This window comes from Dermacentor silvarum, chromosome 3, assembly GCF_013339745.2.
Source record: "Dermacentor silvarum isolate Dsil-2018 chromosome 3, BIME_Dsil_1.4, whole genome shotgun sequence".
Classification (NCBI taxonomy): Eukaryota; Metazoa; Arthropoda; class Arachnida; order Ixodida; family Ixodidae; genus Dermacentor; species Dermacentor silvarum.
The window spans coordinates 177,790,880-177,803,133 of record NC_051156.1 but is presented as its reverse complement, the minus strand read 5'-3'; the positions used below and the strand labels follow the sequence as shown (position 1 = coordinate 177,803,133).

The 12,254-nt window shown below is 44.5% G+C and overlaps 1 protein-coding gene across 1 annotated transcript; it reads right to left on the bottom strand.

Annotated features, from left to right (window-relative positions):
• Window positions 1-318: 318 nt before the first annotated feature.
• Window positions 319-6,984, bottom strand: LOC119445047 (uncharacterized). The gene is made up of 4 exons (XM_049663942.1): window positions 6,903-6,984; window positions 6,270-6,368; window positions 5,524-5,636; window positions 319-795 (listed from the first exon to the last, which is right to left on the bottom strand). Exons 1-4 carry the CDS (start codon window positions 6,944-6,946, stop codon window positions 566-568), a joined length of 486 nt encoding a protein of 161 aa, XP_049519899.1. The 5' UTR covers window positions 6,947-6,984; the 3' UTR covers window positions 319-565.
• Between the last annotated feature and the right edge of the window lie 5,270 nt (window positions 6,985-12,254).

The window sequence follows — 12,254 nt, the reverse complement described above, 5'->3', positions numbered from 1 at the left end:
ACCAACGGTTGCGGGGAACGTGGTCTGTCGGCTGGTCTTTTCGCCATTTTGATTCCCACAGGCTATATTTGGAGGGAAATTTTACCCGCCAATTTAGCTGGCGGCGAAAAGTACCTTTACAAAGGTTGTCGCCACCATAAAACAGCGTTTGCATGTAGGCTTCCTACGTTTTCTGGTAGAATAGCGGCCTCTTCCGTGAGTCAATCTTCTGTTATTGTTTCGCACTTTTAATGCTTCAGTCTGACAAGATTGAACATAAAAGGCATGCGCTGTGGGTGTTTTGTTTCACGTAATTTGTTTGTGGGCAGTTTTCTCAAAATTCCGACGAATAACTTTGTCAAGAATGTAAGACAAAATGTGAGCAACTTTCGTGGTAAAAGAAGTATTTAGTGTCTACGGAGGGCGTGCGTGGTTGTGGTTCGAAATGATTTTTCGCCAAACGACGGCCGACACCGGATTTTTTGCGACATGGGTGCCCTTAACACTATCGCGTTAGGGAGCCTACATGCAACGCTGTGTTGCATGTAGGCTCTCTATATCGCGTTAAAAAAGACGTTGCGGTGTTTCACAGACGACTCTCGCCGCGCATCACAATGCGACGCTCACTCGGTACTGGTCCCTGGATCTGCTGCCTGTCAATGATGTTGCCACGGGCGTCGACCTCGAGCCCGTCGTAGACGAGGTGCGAGCAGCACTCCAGGCACAGGTCGGACCGTATGAAGGGCGGCGAGTACTTCGTGCTCATGGTGGGATCGTAGTAGCACAGCACCAGGGGTACGTACTCCTCAGTTTTCGCTGCGATGTCGGCAAGCATTTCAAACAATCAAAAGTGTTTAAAGAGACGCCGAAGTGAACAAACTAGATTGAAGTTGATGTTCGAAGTTTTTTTTTAACAATAACTGCACCGTCATATCGGGTGCAAAATGTTAGTAGGATAAAAGTCCCCCCCCCCCCCCCCCCCCCCCCACCAGAGTTAAACAACCCTCAAGCGGACGTACTTACGCAACATGGGTTTAATTTACCAAAATAGAACAGACAGTTTTTTAAAATTTATTTCATTTTTATTTCAAAATACTGCGAGCCATCAATCTGGCCCAAGCAGGAGGGGCAACAATATGAAAATACCAGACCACTGATAGAAGAAGTATCCAAGATCAAATACAATTTGCAGGCTGTCATTACAAACAGTATCAGTAACACAATATATACATTTATGTTTAAAACGGAAGAAAACAATTGCTCAATTGCAGCAAAACCTCTTTATGCAACAGTAGTGCCGGGAAGCAAGTTCCAGTCCTCAATAGACCCCGGAAAAAAGAAAAAACTAAACTCAAAAAGCTGCTTGTCTTCGCAAACGTAGGATCAAGTGAATGTTCCCGGGTCTGATGCGTTCTTCGAGTGCTTAGGGAACGAACACAACTTGGTAGATTGAGATTAAATTTTCCTGTCAGGCATTTGTGAGGAAAAGTCAAAGGATTAATTTTCTTCCGAGTTTCTAATTCCGGTATGCGGCTTGCGGCCATAAGAAGGGAAGGTGAATCATCTTCTTTCCAAATATAAATCTCACTGCCTTACGGTTAATAGGCTCCAGTTGCTTAATATCTTTCTTATAATAAGGATCCCAGACGATTTATAATAACTTATCCAAGTCGACATGGATAAGTTATTCTAAGCGTAGGGATGTTAACGAATACTGCGAAGAAATATTCAACAATAAAAACAAGGAATAAAAAGCAAAATGCTTGATAAAAACGGGACAGAACAGAATACAGAAAATACAATGATTCATCTTGTACACACGTAACAACAAAAATTACTACAAGACAATTACACTAAGATTGTTACAGTTTTATTACAAGAATAAAACTCGAACTGATAAACTGAACTAAAAAGCTATTGCATATCTATAACAGAAAAGATAATAATTATCAGCAGTCATGTAATGTAGTTAATAAATGTCTGTTTATATGACTGAAGTGTGTAAGCGTTCCTTGATGACTTGGCAAATTACCCTCCAACTATATTAAATACAATTACCGTTCTTACCGTGAAATGAGGTCTGAGTAGCCAGAAAAGATTTAAAAAAAAAAAAAAAAAAAAGACGGGTGGCTTCAAGTTCCCGTACTAGCACACACACATCATGGATTTTAACTTTTTAACGCCGTCTGCTCGAGCCTAGATAATTACTTAAAGTTATAGTTGTTGTTATAATTATGGGATTGGAAAGGAGCGAGAAATTGAACTTAGCAAGTTTCGAACACCATTTACGGCGCCGCAACATAAAGGCCCACCAGGGGCGTAGCCAGAAATTTTTTTCGGGGGAGGGGGGGTTTCACCAGCCCGACCGGGGGGGGGGGGGGGGGCAAGCTTCTGCTTTCCTCTAGGTCACGTGATCGATAATAAATGTTGGTAGTTTAAGCACACTCTATACATGTATATCAAAGACATGGGCGCCAACGAGGAATCTGCCTAAGTATTGTCTGCCGTGGAAGTGGAAGAAGAAATTGCTTTTATACTTCCGACCTACTTGTTTTCTAGAAATTGACAATGAATAAACGGAATACGCGGACACCTCGGAAACGGCGGTGGTGGGTTCGCCTGGCTTTGCAAAAGCGCGAGAAGTTGGGTCACGCCAAGGCTTCGTTGCCGCACCTCCGGTCGCGCGACGTTAATACTATCGCGAGTATTGCTGACAGTACGTTTTAGTGCCACTCTTGTCGTAGAGCAAGGGCTGGTTCTTGATCGCGTCGATCAGCATTACAGCCTACACTTCTGGTGCCATGTTCAATTTTACGACCGGTTGTTTACATGCTAGTGTAGCTTGCAGTGAAGCAGAACGACTTTCCGCCGCGTTTCCGCTTCGCCATGGCGAAAAAATCGGCCCGAGACTGATTTGGCTCACAGCCTGTTTTTCTGCCTGTTTTGCCGCCTAGGTGGGCGGTTTTTGCAAGATTTTGCCGCTTCCTACAGCTTCGAGACCAAGTGTGAACGTAGCCTGCGCGAGCGCGGCCTAACCGGCACCTGAAGGGAAGCGGCGGAAATGTATACCGGAGATTTCGACCACCTGGGGTCTTTAACGTGCACCTAAATCTAAGTAAACGGGCCTCGAGCGTTTTCGCCATCATCTAAAATGCGGCTGCCGCATTTGTTGGTTCATTTGTTGCACATTTGTTGCTTCAGAATGCGGCCGCCATATTCTCGCCCAAAACTTCACAGAGTGTCAAAGCCTTGACAAACACCGTGACAGTTTTTTCCATATGCAGACATGATTCGCTGTAAATTACCAACCAAACGGAAGCGCCCAGGAATGAAATTGTGATAGTAGCACCGGTTTCATGAACTATGTCAGCGCGAAGCGACGAAAACAAAGGACGGGTAAGTGGGGGGGGGGGGGGGGAATTTCGGGGGGGGGGGGAGGTTGAACCCCCCCCTGGCTACGCCACTAAGGCCCACATACCAGAAGAACTCTTCGAGATGCGTGACCCTACGTCGCTGATCTCGGAGGCCAGGCTTAGCAAACGCAGCGACACGCATTTGTCGTGTCCAGACCGGCAGTGCGAAGATGAAATGTCTTCTATGTCTTTTTTGAGATTGCAGACACATACATTTTCACTTATTTAACTCATATTTACAATAATTATATTACTGGGCATGTTCTCGGCTATCGTGAAATCAGCCAATAGCTGTTGAGGGTCCAGCTGCTGCATGACGACATTGTGGAAGCGAAATAAAGCGATTTTTTTTCACAGCTTTTGACACGAGATTGTAAATTTACTGCTGCATGCAGTGCAACAATATTTGGCTCACATGTTCACAGGACCCTCCTTAACAGATTCGCAACATTGTCTTACTATGTTCGAAAAGCTTTTCAGGACCCCCTTCAGATCAAATGTCACGTCAAGCAACAGCGTATTCCCTCGAACTTGTAACGTTCAGACAAGGGTGATCCCCCCCAGACAGGAAGAAAGTTGCCCGGAAACAAGATGCTGCGGCGCAGTCGAAAGTGCTTACCTGGTGGTTTGTCAGCTGTCGTTAAGAGTATGAGGGGAGAGAAAGAGCGAGTGAAATATAGAAATGGCGACGTCAACAGGTTTACAAGGATGGAAGCCAGTTTGTGTTTTTATTTTTTAGGATTTAATAGTAATTTAGAAATGGCCTGTGGCATGTGTAGCACAGTTATATTACTTTGAGCTGGATTAAGCTCTAAGAGGAGAGCATTATTTGCGCAATAAATCGAAATGCGAAATTGTCTAATTGAAAAAAAAAAGAACATTTCTCGAATTATCTTTTAAACTATTTACTTTAAGCTACATCTTGGAATTTACGAATTGTAGCCGGTGAGTTCAGAAGGCCTACCTACATGGAACGAATTCGGAGGGTGACACCTGTTTCGAGATAAGCGACACCAAAATGTGCGATAAATTTAAATTGTAAAACTGCACAATGGGTTATGAGAGACGCCGCAGTGAAGGGTTCCGGATTAATCCTTGAAGGTACACCTATGAAGCTAAGTACGCGAGAGTTTTTGCATTTCGCACGCATTGAAATGCCAGACGCTGCGGCCGGCAACGAACCCGCGACCTCGGGCTCCGCAATACGACTTCGCGCAAACAATACGACCTCGTGCTCCGCAGCAGTACGTTGGCACTTAAGCTATTTGGCATTTCAATGCATTAAAAGGCGTTTTGCGAAAAACTCAAGTGGGTCAAGAGCGAGTCTTTTTGTTGTTGTGGTTGTTGTTGAAAATTTGGTGGCATTTATCGCAGAACTGTGCTAATTAAAAAAAAAATTAGCTCTATGTAAATGTGCCACGAGACTCGCTAGCTTCGTTTGGTAAATATTGCAATATATGCCCTAAAGTAATTGGTTAAGGTTTGATTGGTGAAATTTTGTTAATTTGTCCATGATTTATTTTGATTTCTTGTGCATGTCCGCCTCTTCGAGAAATTAGCTCAAGGAGATCTATGTTGTATGGCACAGGCGACTTTTATAAATTCTGCGAAATAATAATAATAAAAAAAACAGCACCTGGTTTACGCAGGTGTAGGTCAAACAGGTACATCAAGTATACTTCTGCCTCCACGCCATGCGCTGATTGAAACACGCGGTTGCGAAGAATATTTATTTGTAGGTAAACTTACTCAGGGGTAATAAACTTCGCCCAAGCGAGATAAGTTGTTGCGCGCAACTTTTACTCAATCCTCCTTCGCTGTGCAACTTGCAGTGCTGCTCAACTCGCGCTTTACCCTCATTAACAAAAACGGTTACGACTTCAATCCTGCCATTGCTTCCACATAACTCATTGCCGCAAGCAAAGTTATCATTTTCTCTTCAACCGCTTCTCTTCTTTTTTTTTTTCAACGGAAGCAGTCGTCGCCTAGGACCTTGTAGACACTTTTCTACCTTCGAACTTCTAGGCTTGTTTCAACGAGAGGTGCTTGTGGTAAGCATGGTTGCCGCATATTCTACTACGAGTTAAACATAGGCTTAAGATCCTGACGAGAAAGTGCGATAGGCACTCACTTGCTATGTAGGAGATTATGTAGGCGATGATGGCGATGAGTACGAGCAGCACGAGGAAGCCACTGAAGAAAGCGTACGCCACGTAAGAAGCCGCCGATATTGATGGCTCGTCCCTGCAAGTAAAAAACAAATAAGGAAAAAAAAAAACACTATTAATGTGAGAAGGTGAGAGGAGGGGGGGGGGGGTGTCAGAAGCAGTGATTGATCGATTGCTTGCTTAAGGGGTTTATACGTCCTGATGTCCAACGGAAGCTTGTAGGGTGAACTGGTGGTCCTTATGATGTTGTAAACGTTAGCGCCGACTACAGGGACGAATTAAAGAAAAAGAGAAACAAATGATGACTTCTAGTGTCATCTCCTTCGAAAGGGGGCCGCGACAAATCATCACCTGCCTGCTTGAGCTAATCAGGTTTTGTTGCATATGTTGCAGTCTACCATTTTGCCGATCGATGTGTGCACGCGCACACATCGATAATGAGCTGGAGCAGTGGAGAGCGCTACAACGAGCTCAGCTCCCTCGCTCTTGTGGCACTACCTTGATGCGATGCGCTAAACATATTCGATACATGGTCAACTTGGTCCTCTTTATATGCACCTGTCTGGCGCTTCAAACGTCTTTCTGGCACATCATCTCCGCGCTTACAGGAATGGTGACACGCTAAAAGGAAGCTGTAACAACGCGACATACTGCATGTAAATGCGGTTATAAGCTAGAATATTTTCACAGCAGGTGAGGCACGACTTACACCTCGGCTTGTGGCACCGGCGTTAAACCTTCGAACTGCTTTGGAAGGCTGATCGTGCGCTCGTACCATGGCTCTTCGTCTTCCGGAAATAAGATGGCACTGAAAAATGGGGTTGTTGGTAACATGATACGGAGACTGTCACGCGCGTATACATTATTTTGCGTTTTGTCATTGACACTTTTTCACCACATTATCGCTGTTATCAAGTATCGCCTACTGTACTCGGACATTCTTGAGTGTTGTTGCGGATTCTATATAACGCGATGAGGGCGCACAATTAAGGCGTGGTTTGACGTATAACCTTATGTCGGCAAGTGCGACTTGTATGCCCGCACTGCCATGTACAGCCGGCCAAATCTTTAACTAGCTTATCTAAATGCTGTTCTTTTCTGCTTTACAGTGCGTTACGATTGAACGAACTTGCGAAACGGTCAAGGTTAACTCATGCTCGCAAAGCTCCTGAATATCGTATCGTCATTTGTTAGGTTGTTCCTACCGTAAGGTGCTGGCGCACAGAAAATTGGTGCTCGTGCGAGTCAGTTAAAGATTTGGCCGGCTATATACTTGCGTAGCTTGCGCCGTGCTGCCTGCTAAGTATGAAACGCCGAAACACGACTGAAGGGTTTTCTTTACCCGGCTAGGACGGCTTCAGCAGGCGTCATCTTTTGCTTTCGCATCTCTTCTTTTCCGGATTTCGCCACATCTGGCGCTGAAAATCTGCGGGAGAAATCATTGACGGTGAGAAGGCGCTGCATGGCCACGGTAATTATCGTCGGCAGATATATTTGCGTATAAGAAAAAAAAAAACGTGTATATATGTATAATGTTTTACTCTCGCACCCACGTTTAGAGCACACACAGATTATCTCGACCCGAGCCACTGTCTGTCAGCGCGCCCCGCGCAGGGACTACGGGTTTCAAGACGTGACCGCTGACGCCGTGCGAATTCCTATAGAGACAAGCAAGCGGCAAGAACAAGCTATCGCAGCCTTTCATTCGTCTCTTGCTGACATCCCCGGCAAAAGATGGCTGCCGCCTACAAGCGATAAAAATTCTGGTCTATAGCGACCGGGAGCTGGCTTGGTAACAGCATGCATGGTCTGACGCTTCGCGAATATGTGCAAATGAGTATAAAAATGAAACGTATAGTCAAGGTAATGGATTATGCACGCTCGTCTACCGCTAAACACACGATCGGGTGTAGTGTTGTCTTATCTTTGCCGTGGAGGTATACCAGCTTTATTTCTCTTTAACTGCACTAAAATTTTAAATTTAGACCAATATACGTTATGGTGACGTTATTGGTACCATTCGAGTGTATCGATACCATTAGAGATTGACAGCCTCTACATAATGAGTAATTCCCGCAGTTTCAAACGTAATTAACAAAATTACCTTAATTAAATTTTAATTAATAATATTCGGCGACTAAAATAAAGGAGCAGATTGGAGCCCGTTTTGGAAATAACCTAGCTCAGTGAGGAAATTTTCATTAAACGATCTCCTGCAACAGGTACGCGAACAAATATTTCACATTCTAAGGCTCTATGAAAGCGAAACGCACACGGAAGATCGCCGACGTGACGTCAATATCGCCGCCCTGCATTTCGTCACGATGACACCGCCCCCAGGCTCGCCTTTATGTGGTCTACTCTAAGTCGTTGTCTGTTTACACGCTGAATTTCTCGACATAAATCGGCATTCCTGCATGAGATAGAGGCTTTGCCAAAGACTATCGATGCCCTTGAGGGCGCGAGGGGACTTGTCTATATATACATCCAGTCCTTTGGAGCTCGTGTAGAACTTTCGCCACTCCAAGTTCCTACAGATTGAGAGGGGTATGTTCCCCGTCGGTCTCATGAGCACCAGTGCGTGTAACAGAGGGCCTGCGGCTGGGCCTGGCGCACTGCATGGTCCCACTGCCCACTGCGGACGCCACATGCGTATACTTACATTCCTTGGTCGGATAGTATTTCTTCGCCTTCAGCCTTTCGCGTTGTGCTACGTAAATAATAAAGTATCGTCGTGACGTGAACGATACAAACGAATTGTGGCGCTGTATTTAAAAAGCGAGGCCGACTTACATTACCATCGACGAGAACGGACTGCTTCCTATGTTCTCCATTCTTCTTCTTGTTCTTTTTCTTCGCGGAATCAGCGAATGAACACGCGCATGTGGGCGTGGCGCATGGTGGTCACGGGCACACGTTCTGCAGTGGCTGCCGATGATTGTGACACGTCTGATCTGAACGGCCACAAAGCTGAAGACCGACCCGTGTTGTCGTTCACGTTGACCCAAACGACGACGGAGTGGACTGGCTAGAACTTTGCGCAGTGGCTAGAATTTAGTGTGGTGTCGAACGAGCGCTGCGTCAACCTTAAAAAAAAAAAAAGAAAGATCAAAGCTCCTTTCTTAAAGAAAGATGGTTAAACTTGAAGCTTTCTCCCATGCAAACTGAATCAAAGTACAAAGCCAATGACCTCGCACGAACCCAAGAAATACTGAACGACCCGATGTGATGCATATGTGATTTGATTGCTTGTTTAGGATTGTATTTTTTGAACGTTGAAGTTGAATGAAGACACATTTCGCTAAGTTGCATAGCCTTTATTTTTGATCATGTAGCCGTTGATTACACTCACACACTCGCACTTTCACGGACGACTGTACACTTGCGCAGTATTGCCTTGTGATCGCTGCGGTAGACGGTCAGAGGCTCTATCGTTGCCGATACACGGGATAGGCCTTATGGGCCCGACCACTCTCGTGGTTACGTTCGCGTACGGCAGCCCCTTCTGTCGTGTGCTGCACCCGCGGCCTACCCATGGTGATGGCCGGGAATGTATTGCGTGACGCGCGTAATGCTATGCAGATATGTACAGTTCGTCTGGGTAGCGTGGCGTTGCAGTTCCTATTGTTCTTATCGGTACAAGTGCGAATGTAAAGTATAGTGTTCTACGATACGTACGTCATGCGCAGCTAGTTCCATTGTGTAAGTTGGCTTTCCGGCAGTGCGTTTTAGACGCTCACGGACGAATCAGTGAGACATAGAAAGCTTCGCTTTAAAAAAGAGGCAAGGATACAGACACTCCTTGTGGTGTCTCCCAGGGTCACAGTATAGATATCCCCCGTGGAGAGAGAAAAAAAATAATTCTACATGTTGCACCAACAGTTCCAAATTATCCAAATGAATCTTTTTTTTTACGCCAGAGCATTTTTAAAGTGGTGCGCTCTGGACCTTTATGTTTTTATAAGTTTTTCTTGGAATTTAAATATACGTTCCTATGAGATGCCGCTCGAAAGCGGAAGTTCATAACGTGGAGCGAAATTGGATTTTCTCAAGGACAGTGTGTCCACAATATATTTTCAATACAAGGAGGTGCGGTGGCGCGACCAAGGTGGTTTAAAATAAAAATTTCTGGAGGTACAGCCCCCACAGGTTTCGCATCAGCAGTGGTGAAGGCAGTACTTGCCTATACTTCATCTCTGACAGAGACCCAAGTTCGCTTCGGACCACTCGCAGCTCAACCGCTTTCGCTGTGGTAATATAAATTATAGGCTATAATTGTAAAATAAAACTCGGTTGTTTCGAGCTGAAATGCTGTCTTTGACTTAGTAGTGATGTCAGATCTCCCATACAATTTGCCAAGACGTTCAAGGATGGGCCTGAAACAAAACAGAAAAAAAGTAAGAAATAAAAGAAGAGTAAAACAAGGCTCAAGACATCAGTGCGAGATTATCTGCAATTCCTATCTTCTTGTTGTGACGTGCCTTATCAAGAGTCGGGACATAAGTGCACCATTCTGCCAGCACATGGAGTTGTGACGCGCCCCGTCCTGGCCCCCGTGTTTGTAACTCCCTGTAGTATAACTAGGCGAAGTTCTGTTGAGTATAGGAAGGGAATACTTTAGTATAAGCGCAACAGAATAAATAAATAAATAAATAAATAAATAAATAAATAAATAAATAAATAAATAAATAAATAAATAAATAAATAAATAAATAAATAAATTGAGTGTGGCGTGGTTGTAACTGATCAAAATGCCAGCCGATTTATTGCAGGGCATTTATTCTTGCGACTGCAGCAGTGCGGAAATCGACTGCTACAGCACCGCGAAGTTAGACGAAGCCTCCGAGATTTCTGCACAGTGAAGTGAGGACTGCTGCTAGAGCTTCACAAAAATGATGTTAGATGGCGCTACAAATCCGTAAACGGAGCGGTAGGTTCAATGACAATGGGAGAAAAAAGATACATAAAAAGAAGCAGGGGGACTTAAAACGATACGGTGTTACGGCATGCTTCCTACATTGTTTCCAATTTATTTTTTTCAAACAATTGAGTGGTAGTGTTGTCTTTCATATTTTTTATGACTTGATATTTAGGAAATGTTGTTGCCCTTATATTCAACGTATTCTACGGGAGGTAACAGGTCGATATCTCGCACTTCCACCAGAGAGAGAGAGAGAGAGAGAGAGAGAGAGGCAAGAAGGAAAGGCAGGGAAGTTAACCAAGGTCTCACCTGGTTGGCTACCCCACCAGTTTGTCGCGAGAGGAAAGACGAGAGAAGTCCATGGGCAGCTTGTTCATGTTGACCTGAGTGGCTGTGGCCGCATACTTACAATGAAGGATTTGCCATAAATCGGGTGGTTAAATCAAGCGGATAAAAACAAGGGGACTAACAATGTGGATGATTTAACTTGGAAAGTAAAGTTTTTGTGAGAGGAAAAAAGCAACCAGAGGAAAACCGCGAACTAAAATAAGAAAACAGCAGCAACAAAGAATAGGTAACTAAAATAAGTAAATGAATGAATGAATGAATGAATGAATGAATGAATGAAAATTATGGCGGGAAGGAGGGATGATCAGTCTAGCGTGGTAATTGATTAGATTCAATGACGCAGTTTTGGCATTACCAAGCAAATATTTCTGTGACTGAACCCAATAATAATCATACTCATCATCATCAGCCTATATTTATGTCCACTGCAAGACGAAGGCCTCTCCTTGCGACCTCCAATTACCCCTGTCTTGCGCTAACTGATTCCAACTTGCGGATCTGGAATTTCATTTATAAATAGTCCTTTATGGCAAGACACCCAAATTTACTGAGGCATCAAACCAACGTCTTTTACGTTTTTCATACGTAACCATTCCGAGAATGGGCGTCGGTTGTGATGAGGGTGATTATAAGTTAAACATATGTAAAACACGCATGGCAATATTTGCTTGTTTAACCTCTTTCATTGTACTTATGCACAGCCCTATGACGCCCTTTCTGCGGTAGAGCCAATGAAGGAATCTACCTATGCGAACACATAAATAGGGGCGGAGAAGTCACCGCAGTTACTTTGGTGCTTCAATGCATAAAACGACGTTTTGTTAACAAAGTAACTGGAACGCCAATGCATTTCTCCACAAAGTTCGGGAATTAATATCTCGAAACTGGTGTCATCCTGAGAATTCGTTCCAAGTGGATCTGCGACTTGCGAACTCCACGGCTAGATTTTGTAAATTGCAATATGAGCCATAAGGTAATTAGTTAAACACTTAATTAGTGAATTTTTGTTAATTAGTCGATCATGCAAGTCATTTTCTGTGGAAGTAATGTCCGCCTCTTCGAGTAGATCAGCTCATGAACTACAATTGTGCCAACTGCCACAGGCAACCTTTAAAAATGTTTGAAAGTGTTTGCTGAAACACCCGGTATATTCCATGCTAAATGAGCTGAAATCACGGAAACAGGTTTCTTCTCATGGAGATGTTTACTGTAGTGCAACCATGCAGCTTTGAGGAAAACGTGATGTGCGCACCTTTGGCTTCATGTTGAACTTTGCACATGCAGGCAAAATGGCATGGTATGGTAAAACTTTATTAAGGTCCTTCAGAACGCGCGTCAGCACGTAGCGGGCCGCTGCCACGTCGGTGGCAGCGTCGCGGGCTCGTCGCGGGCTCGTCGCGGGCTCGTCGCGGGCTGCGTCGCGGG